At 47.2% G+C, this 11,217-nt stretch overlaps 1 protein-coding gene across 1 annotated transcript; it reads right to left on the bottom strand.

Moving 5' to 3' along the window:
- Nucleotides 1-1,771: 1,771 nt before the first annotated feature.
- On the bottom strand, nt 1,772-2,809 carry LOC136386239 (melanoma-associated antigen B4-like). Its single transcript, XM_066357737.1, has one exon. It carries the CDS (start codon nt 2,807-2,809, stop codon nt 1,772-1,774), a length of 1,038 nt encoding a protein of 345 aa, XP_066213834.1.
- Between the last annotated feature and the right edge of the window lie 8,408 nt (nt 2,810-11,217).

Raw genomic sequence — 11,217 nt, 5'->3', positions numbered from 1 at the left:
AGAAATAGAGAGGGAGTACAGGGACAGGGAGGGATAGAGAAGGAGATTGGTCACTTCTTCCTGTTCTCTGAACAAGAATCGAACTTGGGACAACTGCATGTTGAGATGACTCTATTGGTAAGCCAATGAGACAGGGCCCTATGAACGTTCTGTACTTGGAAATGATCATACCGTCAGAGAACACTGTCTCTTTGTTTTGTTTATTTATACTTCTCAATTATCATGGCATTCTTCCTGTTATGCTGTTTTCCATTCCAGTAGTTTGAGAACAGGGCCATTCCTTTTACCACTTCAGACATATTTTAATGTACTGACAAGAAAATTAAAAGAAGCAGCACAGGGTGTGTCTCGGGGTTGGGGAAGTAGACCAGTGTGGGTTCACTATAATTTACACCAGGAATCTAGTTTCAGCCTTGGCCTCTATGAGCCGTAGAGATTTTGGCACATTACGAAGCCCTAACTCTATCAGCGTCAGGCACTGCACTGTACAGTGAGTCTCATGAGCCCTGTCTTGTGGGACCGCCATGATATACGTGATGTATGGAAAGCATCGGTCACTGAGCCTGATCTGTATTGAGATTTTAGAGAATGCAAATTATTACTGATTATCTCTGAACTCAGATGTTATCATCAATCCAGCCAGAATTTTTTCTTACATCTAAGTCATGCTATAAAATATGTCGTGTTTTAGAAAAAAGAAACCTCCTCATGAAACAAAATGCTGCTTAGAAATGAAACAAGTTAATATGGTAATATGCTACCTCCACCCCTGCTTTACTCTTCTTTTCACTTTTTCCTTTTAATAATTAGAGAGTACTGCACCTTCTTCTGCAATGATTGCTTCTCCTACAACTTATAATTGCATGGGTAGGGGCCAGATCTTCTCTGCCTAAACATCCCCAGTGCAAGCATGAAGTTTTCCAAAGAGCTGACGCTCAAGTAATGATTATACAAAATAAAAGCCATGAACCAAGAAGCCGGATTCACAATGATTTATATTCTCAAACATTCTTGAAAAACATAAGCAAATCCAGGTATATAGCTTTCAAATTACAAAAAAGACTAAATGAAGTAAGGCAAACATGAAGTGACCAATTTTAACAGTGGCCCACGTCTTCCTCATGCCTTGGTCTAGAGAGGGACACTTTGTGTACAAATCTTAGGAGTAACAGATAATGCCTCATACATATAGATAATAGATATAGTTAATAACATTTTAATAATTATGTAAGGTTCAGATAAGTACTAAGTACTAGACTTCAGAGGTTGAAGTCTTTTAAGGTGTGGAACAATTGAAATCAATATAGTATATGGTAAAATAAATTAAAAATTGGCCAATTTTATACTATCTATGTACCTATATATGTTATCTTTGTATCTATCATTCTATCAACCTATTTATATATCTATTTATCTACCTACCTATGTACTGCCTGTTGCTAACAACTGTTTTAGTGTGAAGATTTTTCACATCTCAAAAGATGACCTTATACTAAAGCTAAGTTATCTTGTATTGGATCTCAAAAATTTTTGAAGTATTTCCAATACATATATCAAATATAAGACTCTTATTAGCTACCTGATGAAAAGCAATAAATGAGCAATCCATGTTATCCTTAAACTAAGTAAATATTCTTACTAAAAGTTAACTACTAATTGAAAATGAAAAAAAAAAAAAAAACAACCCACAAAAACAAGACAAGATATTTCGCATATCAGAAAACTGCTTAACAGGCCTTTTCAACCCAAAAGTGAAGACTCCAGCTCGAGGTCACTCAGGGTGCGGGACGCAGCTAGATGCGGTACTGGAGCTCCCACTGGCCTCGGAAGGAGGGCCAGCCATGGATGTGGATGCAGCTTGGGCTCTGGTATGAGCTCTCTCTTGCTCCTCTTGCAAAGCCTCTTCATATAGGAGTGGAAAGTCAGTGATGATAGAATCATTGAACTTGGCCAAAAACTCCAGGACTTTCATCTTGGTGATCTCAGCTTCTGCTCTTGGCCCCCAGAAGAACTCATAACATGGAGGATCACTGTAGGGCACTTGAAGGTACAGTAGATATTCTTCCTGCACCAAATCTTGCATGATAAGCTTCCTGGGCTCCCCAAAGACGAAGTGATACTCTCCCTCATAGACGCCCATAACATTCAGGAATTCCCAGATCTCTGCCTCAGAGGCGCAGTTGCCATTCAAGAAGATCAAACCCAGCAGAGGCATCAGAATACCTTTTATAGGAAATCTCCAGAACTTGTTAAGACTGCCAGCGCCTGGAGGTTCAACAAGGGTGTAGAAGTTACCGTTGGGCTTGTCTTCTTTCAATTCTAGGCCATAGATCAGATCCATATGCCTAATGGCTCTCTTGAGGATCTCAGGAAAGTCCTTCTTGTACCATTTGCGGACTACCTTCAGCATCTCTGCCTTTCTAATGGGCTTCTTCAGTTGATACTGACCTAGCACGTACTCCACCAGCAGAGTTGCCTTCTCGGTTAGAAGATCTGGGGCAGAGCTCTCAGTGGATGTTGAGGCCCGGGGGGCATTTTTACTTTTAAGAACACGGCCTTTGGCTTTTCCTAATCTTTTGAATGAAGCACCTGCAGTGGCACCAGTGGTGTCTGGAGCACTTGGAGACACCTGCAGAGAGACAGCACCAGTGGAGCTCAAGGAGGCTTCCCCCAAAACAGAAGAGGAAGAGCAAGCAGCCTCTTCTTCCTCTCCTGCAGCGGCCTCAACACTGTCAGGTACTTGGGCCTCAGCTTTGTTCTGGCGGCGTTTCTCACGAGCACGGAGCTTACTCTTCTGACCACGAGGCATGATGACTGTTGTTCAGGACAGCAGACAGAGCTGTGGGTGAACAGACAGGGTATTTGGCCACCTGGTAGATGGAGAATGAGATGATATTAGCACCTTCAACAGGTAGATTCCACATTGGCTTTACTGAAGGCAGGCTCTGTCTACAGGGTATCTTGAGGACATTACCCTAGAAACCCACTAGCCCCCTCTTTTCCTGGACATTCTGTCCCCTAAGAACCACGTAGAGGAAACACATGACCTTAAGAGTGAGCTGTGCTCCATCCTACTATCTCTATCCAAACTTACTCAGATGACAGCAGGTGATGTACTGTGGGTCCCTTTGTTCTGGCATGTGGGATACTTTCGGTTCATCCGCAGTATTATCCTGTCAACTCTGGGCATACTTGGGCACCCTCATTTCTTTTTTTCTGATGTTGACACCTTAATGCTCCCTGGGATTCTGGAGATAGACGTGGACGGGAGCCTCAGTCCACTTCTTTATCAGGTGAAATCCTGTGCTTAGAGCAGTGGTTGGGAACCTGTGGCTCTTTTGATGGCTGCATCTGGCTCACAGACAAATCATTAATAAAAAAATAATGTTAAAAATATAAAACATTCTCATGTATTAGAATCCATTCAGTTCCTACTGCTCATGTTCATGGTTGCTGGTGGCTGCAGCCAATCACAGCTGTCCTCCGGGACAACACCAAATTTTGTTGGATAATGCGTAATGTACAGGGGTCGTTGTATGGCTCTCACGGAATTACATTTTAAAATATGTGGCATTCATGGCTCTCTCTGCCAAAAAGGTTCCCAACCCCTGGCTTAGAGGTTAGTGGGGTCCTTTGTGTCGTGAATTTGTTTGGATCCTCAGTTTTTAGTCACACCTTAGATTCTTATAAGGCCACTTCCCTTTGACTGGGGCTGGACCCTCAGGCTAATTGTTAGTCAAATAAGTTTGTAAATATGATATATGTTTGCTCCTTATAGTTTGCATTGCGTGTGGGAAACAGGCTGTAAGCTTGCAAGGTCCTTATAGCCTAAGGCTTAGTTTTAAGACTAAGCCTTTCCCACCCTTTTAATACTAAAATCTTTTCAATGTCCTTCTAATACTAAGATCTTCTCAAAACTCTGTTTTTCCCACATCCTTGACTGTTGCTTGATGTGGGGTGGTGCACTCTTATGAGGAATCCCATTTATGCCTCAGATAAGTGGCTTTGTATCAGAGACTTCCTTATTTGTATATTCTCTTAAAGGTTTTAATGTATACACTATAAGATAAGGCAGACTGGGTGCTCTTTCTCTCTAAGATCCTGCCATTAGTATTGCAGAAGAGAGGCAGCCAAGATGGTGGAGTGCTGAGAGAAGCTAGTTTGTGCAGAGTTAATGCAGAGGGAAGAAGTTGGGGAACAGAGGTGTATGAAGCTGGTGTGGTCTTTGATTCCAGGAATACACGGATGAGTCAGTGGCTTTGGGAGCCCTGAATGGAAAGGAAAGTGTTTTCCCACTGTGTGTATTTTTCGAGCAGTGTGTGAGCTAGGTTAAAGGTAATGGCCCACCAGTTCTTGGCTCTGCTGTTTCGTTACCGTCGATCCGAATCAAATGTGAACCTGCACAGGCCAGGCAGCTGTGGTGGTGGCTGTGGCTACCGGCTTTACACTAATGATTTTACCTCTCTTAGTTCTGATATAAAGTGAGGGGGGCAAAAAGAAACAAGTATAGTGACTGAAAATGATCTGACTTGGATATTGGAACAAAACTCATTTAACAGTTCAAATACAATAGAGATGTTAAACTGAAACCTATGAATTCTTAAGGATGAATACCACCCCATTAAATTTAATTCCTAACTAAGAAAAAGAACTGTGGTGGGGTGCTCAACCTGACAGGTCCTCCCTGAGATTTCTCAAGTGATGGTATATGGTTGAAATGGATGATTTAATCCCTCATTTATTCAAGGTTGGTTGGTTCTTTTGAGTATGCCTTCAGGTTTGTAAATTGGGCTGATAAGAGAGTAATCCTTTCCAGTAAAAGCCAAGCTCCCTGAAAACCAATAAGAGGAAATGAATTTGACCTTATCTGACCAAACATGGTCTCCAAGAGTGAAGCCTGTTGTAAGCATGTTTAGGTCCTAAGGTAGTTGGTTTCACAAAGCAAGTGAATTCAGGATATAATTAGACTCACGCTGATGTCATGATTTCTCCCTGTGTTCATCTAGGATTGCTCCTTTCAGTCTTCGGTTTTCACTTCGGTGTTATGCCTCAGGGAGATGTGTTAAATACTCCTGCCTTACATCAGTGTTTGAGGAAGATAGGCAGGATTCGTTATGGCCCCACTGGTAATGTGTGGCCAATACACACAGTCCTCAAGGGACTCTTTGAAACCTGGCATAAACATGAGATCCTCTTTCTGCTGAGTTGAGTTTGCCCCTTCGACATGATGTGTCACATCCCTAAGACAGCCTGAGAAGTACTGAGTACGACTCTTTATTATTATTATTACATGAGAGGAAGAGAGATAGTGAGACTAACTGCTGCATTCGCCCTTACCAGGATCCTCCCGGCAAACTTGTATGTGCTATTTTTAGCACCTGAGACTGACAGCTGCAACCCAGCTATCCTCAGTGCCTGGTACACTGCAACCAATCAAACCATTGACTGCGGAGAGGAGGGGGGAGAGAAGGTGGAGGGGGGAAGCAGATGGTCGCGTTTACTGCGTGCCCTAACTGGGAGTCGAACCTGCGACATTCATAAGCCCTGCGATGCTCTATCCACTGAGCCGCGGCCAGAGCTGAGTACAAATCTTCATGGCGATATGCCCAAGTCTGCAAGGTGTGCAAACAGGGCTGGGACTTTACATGGCCCCCTGCACTCTGGGAGGGGTCCTCCCTCCTCTCACAGTGTCACAACCCAAATCCTGCTGTGGACTGTGTCCCTTTTTGTGAATTGGGCTTCCTCCACTAAACCAAGGCCCTTAACTCTCTAAGACCACCGCAGAGGAAATGAGGGGTCACTTCAACCTGACTCCTGAGCCCCGTGCCACATCTGCTGAGCTTGCGAGTGGTCGGTGGCTGTAGCCCTCAACTCCGTAGTTACCTCGAGAGCGGATGTTCCTTCGCTTTTTTTTGTTTCCCTTGCCCGGCGCCTCCTGCAGCCGACTGCAGTAGTGGCTCCCATGTGCCCCCTTCTATGGATGAAGGTCTGCTCTTAGTACCCAGGGCCCTCGTCCTCAACCCACTTCAGACCTGGATGTCCACCTACAAACCCGGACCTACCGCCATATTGCCAGGCCTGCCCGCTAACACATTCCAGGCCGAATTCAGTGTGGCCGCCCCAGTGTGGCTGGGGCCTCTGAGAGCCAGGGGCCTGGGAAAAAGTGGGGGCGCACCTTCGTCATGTGTGGGTGTGGTTTCTGCAGATATCTCAGGCGGAGGCTTACCTAGACTCCAAGCACGTCCTGCTAATCCGTAGCACCCGGCAACCAGACAGCCGTCAAATGCAAGTTCGTGGAAAAAGATCCTGGGCTCTTAACGGAAGTCAGTGGGTCCTTTCCTGCGGGGCTGTCCAAGGTGCCTGAGGGCTGAGAACCTGGTACCAAGTTTTAAAGGACTGTAATGGCTGGAGGCAGGGGTCCTTTCCCACAGGTCTGTCCAGGGTACCTGAGGGCTGAAATTCCAGGGCGCACACTGCTTGTAGTCGATGGATCTTTTCAGGCAGGGCTGTCCAGGGTGCTTAGTGCGGCCCTCCAAAGGACCCCAATGGCTGAATTTAGGGGTCCTTTCTGATAGGGCAGTCCAGGGTGCCTGATGGCTGAGAGCAGAGGATGGGCTCTGTGGCACCAGTTGTGTTAGGATTCGGTGGTTCCTCTCTGGCTGCTCTCTCTAGCGTGCCTGAGAGCTGAGAGTTGAGGTCTGGGGACAGTGTTCGAGGAACCCCATTTGTTGGGATTCTTTAAGTCCTTTCCGGCAGGGCTGTCCATAGTGCCTGAGGGCTGAGAGCAGGGCGGGGCTCTGAGGGACCCCGTTTGTTAAGAGTCAATGGGCCCAAGGTCCTCATTTAGGGTTGTCATTCTTGTGTCTTCAGAGGCTGGACGCATCCCTCCAGTTCCCCGAGTTGTCCAGCTGCAATCAACGTACTCACATAGCCGAGTGCCATTGGGCAGTCAGGACGCGCTGCTAGGGATGCATGCTATGTGTCTTACAGGCCTGCCCAGAAGGCCAGTTGTAAAGCTATTATCTCCTGGCACCATCATTAGCTGCCTGGCCCGTGCAGGTTCGCATTTGATTCGGACAGGCGGTAATGAAACAACGGAACCAAGAACTGATGGGCCATTAGCTTTAATCCTAGCTCACACCCAGCGGGCAAGAAATACACACAATGGGAAAACACTTCCTTTCCATTCAGGGCTCCCAAAGCCACTGACTTATCCGAGTTTCCTAGAATCAAAGGTTTCTAGCTCACCAGCCTTATTCACCTCTGGTCCCCATCTCCTTCTCTCTGCACAAAATGGCTTGTCCTTCAGCACGCCACCATCTTGGCTGCTTCGCCTCTCCTCCATGTGGCCTTTCTCTGCTCTCCTCCAGCATGGGCTCCTCTGCCTAATTTTATATTGTAGAAATCAAAACACTTTTTTTTTTTGTATTTTTCTGAAGCTGGAAACGGGGAGGCAGTCAGACAGACTCCCGCATGCACCCAACTGGGATCCACCTGGCACGCCACCAGGGGGCGATGCTCCACACATCCGGGGCGTCGCTCTGTCGCAACTAGAGCCACTCTAGCGCCTGGGGCAGAGGCCAAGGAGCCATCCCCAGTGCCCGGGCCATCTTTTGCTCCAATGGAGCCTCAGCTGCCAGAGGGGAAGAGAGAGACAGAGAGGAAGGAGAGGGGGAGGGGTGGAGAAGCAGATGGGCGCTTCTCCTATGTGCCCTGGCCAGGAATCAAACCCGGGACTCCTGCACCCCAGGTCGATGCTCTACCACTGAGCCAACCGGCCAGGGCCGAAATCAAAACATTTAATTTAATATACAAACAAGGAAGTCTCTGATACAAAGTTACTTATCTGAGGCATAATAGGATTCCTCATAAGAGTGCACTACCCCACATCAGTGGTCCCCAGCCCCTGGGCCGTGGACCGGTACCGGTCCGTGGGCCATTTGGTACCGGCCCGCAGAGAAAGAATAAATAACTTACATTATTTCCGTTTTATTTATATTTAAGTCTGAACGATGTTTTATTTTTTTTAAATGACCAGATTAGGCCCTGGCTGGTTGACTTAGCGGTAGAGCGTCGGCCTGGCGTGCGGGGGACCCGGGTTCGATTCCCGGCCAGGGCACACAGGAGAAGCACCCATTTGCTTCTCCACACCCCCCTCCTTCCTCTCTGTCTCTCTCTTCCCCTCCCGCAGCCAGGGCTCCATTGGAGCAGAGATGGCCCGGGCGCTGGGGATGGCTCCTTGGCCTCTGCCCCAGGCGCTAGAGTGGCTCTGGTCTCGGCAGAGCGGCGCCCCGGAGGGGCAGAGCATCGCCCCCTGGTGGGCAGAGTGTCGCCCCTGGTGGGCGTGCCGGGTGAATCCCGGTCGGGCACATGCGGGAGTCTGTCTGACTGTCTCTCCCCGTTTCCAGCTTCAGAAAAATACAAAAAAAAAAAAAAATGACCAGATTTCCTCTGCTACATTCGTCTAAGACTCCCTCTTGCCGCTTGTCTCAGTCACATGATACATTTATCCATCCCACCCGAAAGGCCCGTCTGTGAAAATATTTTCTGACATTAAACCGGTCTGTGGCCCAAAACAGTTTGGGGACCACTGCCCTACATCATGCAACAGTCAAAGGTGTGGGGAAAAGCTTAGTCTTAAAACTAAGCCTTAGGTTATAATGACCCTGCCTGCTTACAGCCTGTCCTCCACACCCAATGCAAACTATAAGCGAGCAAACATTTATATATTTACAAACTTATTTGACCAACACCGGGATTCTGTGAGGCCCCCACTCTTTGTGAGAGTTGGGTTCAATCTTATGGTGCAAGGCCCTTTCCTCCCCGAACCACACAGGTGGAATACATGGACTCCAAAGTGGCAGCTATTCTGGGTCTCCCAGAGCTAAGAAGAGAACTAGACTCTATGTGGCACCCTCTGTTGTATGGGGGGGGGGGTTCCTCATAACACTCAGGATCTTCATGTGGGTGATCCTTTGTTAAAGACCCAGTCCCTCTCTCTGCAAAGGGAGACCACTCACATTACCCAGAAGCCCTCTCCTCACTAAGATTTCCCAGGCTCAAACCAACCTGACAACTCTGCCTGAGGCTTTCCAGGGATGATAGCAGAAGAAATTTTTTTTTTTTATGCTGTGGGCACTACCCTTAGTCCTCAGCAGGGTCCTGTCATTGACAGATGCCCAATCCAGTAACTCCACTGTTGGGCAGATAAAATGTATTATGCTCACTTTGTTAAAAATGGCGCTGCCCACGTGAGGCCGTTGCCCAGGTGATATTAATGTGTGTCTCTGTGGGCAGGTAGAATCCTTGTAGCCTGGGGCTTGGTTTTGGGATTAAGCCTTTCCCACCCGTTTTGATGTGGGGCGGTACAATCCAATCATGCCTCAGAGAAGTGTCTTTGTATTAGAGACTTCCCTATTTTGTATATTGGATTAAAGGTTTGGAATCTACACTATAAAGTGGGGGCAGAATGAGAGCTTGGTTCCTGAGATTATCATTAGAGCAGAGAGCAGAAAGAGGCCATGTGGCCAGGAGAAGCAGCCAAGATGGCGGAGTACTGAGTGAGATGCCAGTATGTGCAGAGTTTGTATCTGGGATAAGGAAGGAGATGGGGAACTGAGGAGAATAAGTCTGGTGAGTTAGAAACCTTTGATTCTAGGAAACTCAGATAAGTCAGTGGCTTTGTGAGCACTGAATGTGAGTGGGTTTTGGAGCCCAGTGTGTGTTTTTACTTGCCCGCCGGGTGCAAGCTAGGATTAAAGATGATGGCCCACCAGTGTTTGGCTCCGTTGTTTCTTTACCAACTGTCCAAATTCAATGCGAACCTGCATGGGCCGGGCAGCTGTGATAGTTTCCCTGGCCGTGGCTCCTGGCTTTACATCCACTCTCTGCTTTCCTCACATTGCTCACCTTATGTAAAGGTCCCGCTTTCCTAAGTATTCCAAGTTGGATGTCAAGGTGATTCTCATATGGCCATGGTCCTTCAAGGCCTCTGAGAACAGACAACACAGATGAGACTGTAAAGCCAGTTGCCGCGGCCAGCATCACAGCAGCCTGGCCCATGCAGGTTTGCATTAGATTTGGATAGTCGGTAAAGAAACAATGGAGCCAAGAACTGCTGGGCCATCATCTTTAATCCTAGCTTGCACCCGGCGGGCAAGTCAAAACACACACTGGGATCCAGAACCCACTCATTCAGTGCTCACAAAGGTACTGACTTATCCAAGTTTCCTAGAATCAAAGGTTTCTAGCTCACCAGACTTATTCACCTCTGTTCCCCATCTCCTTCCTTCTTACTGGCACAAGCTCTCCACCATCTGGCTTCTCACTCAGCACTCCACCATCTTGGCTGCTTCTCCTGGCCTCCTCCACATGGTCTTTCTCTGCTCTCCTCTCTGCACTCTCCTCTAATGCTAATCTCAGGAACCCAGAGAGCAAGCTCCAGTTCTGCCTCACTTTATAGTGCAGAAATCAAAACCTTTAATCCAATATACAAAATAGCGAAGTCTCTGATACAAAGTCCACCCCACATCAAAAAGGGTGGGAAAGGCTTAGTCCTAAAACCAAGCCCCAGGCTACAAGAATCCTGCCTGCCCACAGCCTTCTCCCAACACACATTAATATCACCTGGGTGATGGGCTTCCAGGTGGGCAGCACCATCTTTAACAAAGTGAGCATAATATGTTTTATCTGCCCAACAATTTACCCCTATGCTCACTTTACTACCCACAATCCACATCACCGGCATCCTTGTGCAAGGAAATTAGTCACATTACACAAATTATAACAATATGACAAATCATACAGTTTCAACAATTACAAAGATACACTTCACCAGTCTCTGAGCACTTTGCCAAAAGTGCAAAATGTCCTCGGCCTTCTTTCTGGCCATGGGAAAAGCTTCCTGGGACAGGGGAAGGGCCTCCAACAAGCCACCCCCACCCCCATCAGGGTATTTTACATTGTCCAAAATCCATAATCCGTAAGTCCATCCAACAAAGGAACCAGTGCCCACTCTGGTTGTAGTCCAGGAAATCAGTCCACGCACATGGGGCGTCAGCCACTGTTGGGCAGATAAAATATATTATGCTCACTTTGTTAAAGATGACGCTACCCACATGGAAACCTGTCGCCCAGGTGATATTAATGTGTGTTGGGGGCGGGCTGTGGGCAGGCAGGATCCTTGTAGCCTGGGGCTTGGTTTTAGGACTAAGCCTT

Source organism: Saccopteryx leptura, chromosome X (assembly GCF_036850995.1).
Source record: "Saccopteryx leptura isolate mSacLep1 chromosome X, mSacLep1_pri_phased_curated, whole genome shotgun sequence".
In the NCBI taxonomy this organism is placed as follows: domain Eukaryota; kingdom Metazoa; phylum Chordata; class Mammalia; order Chiroptera; family Emballonuridae; genus Saccopteryx; species Saccopteryx leptura.
This window is presented reverse-complemented; position numbering and strand designations above follow the sequence as displayed.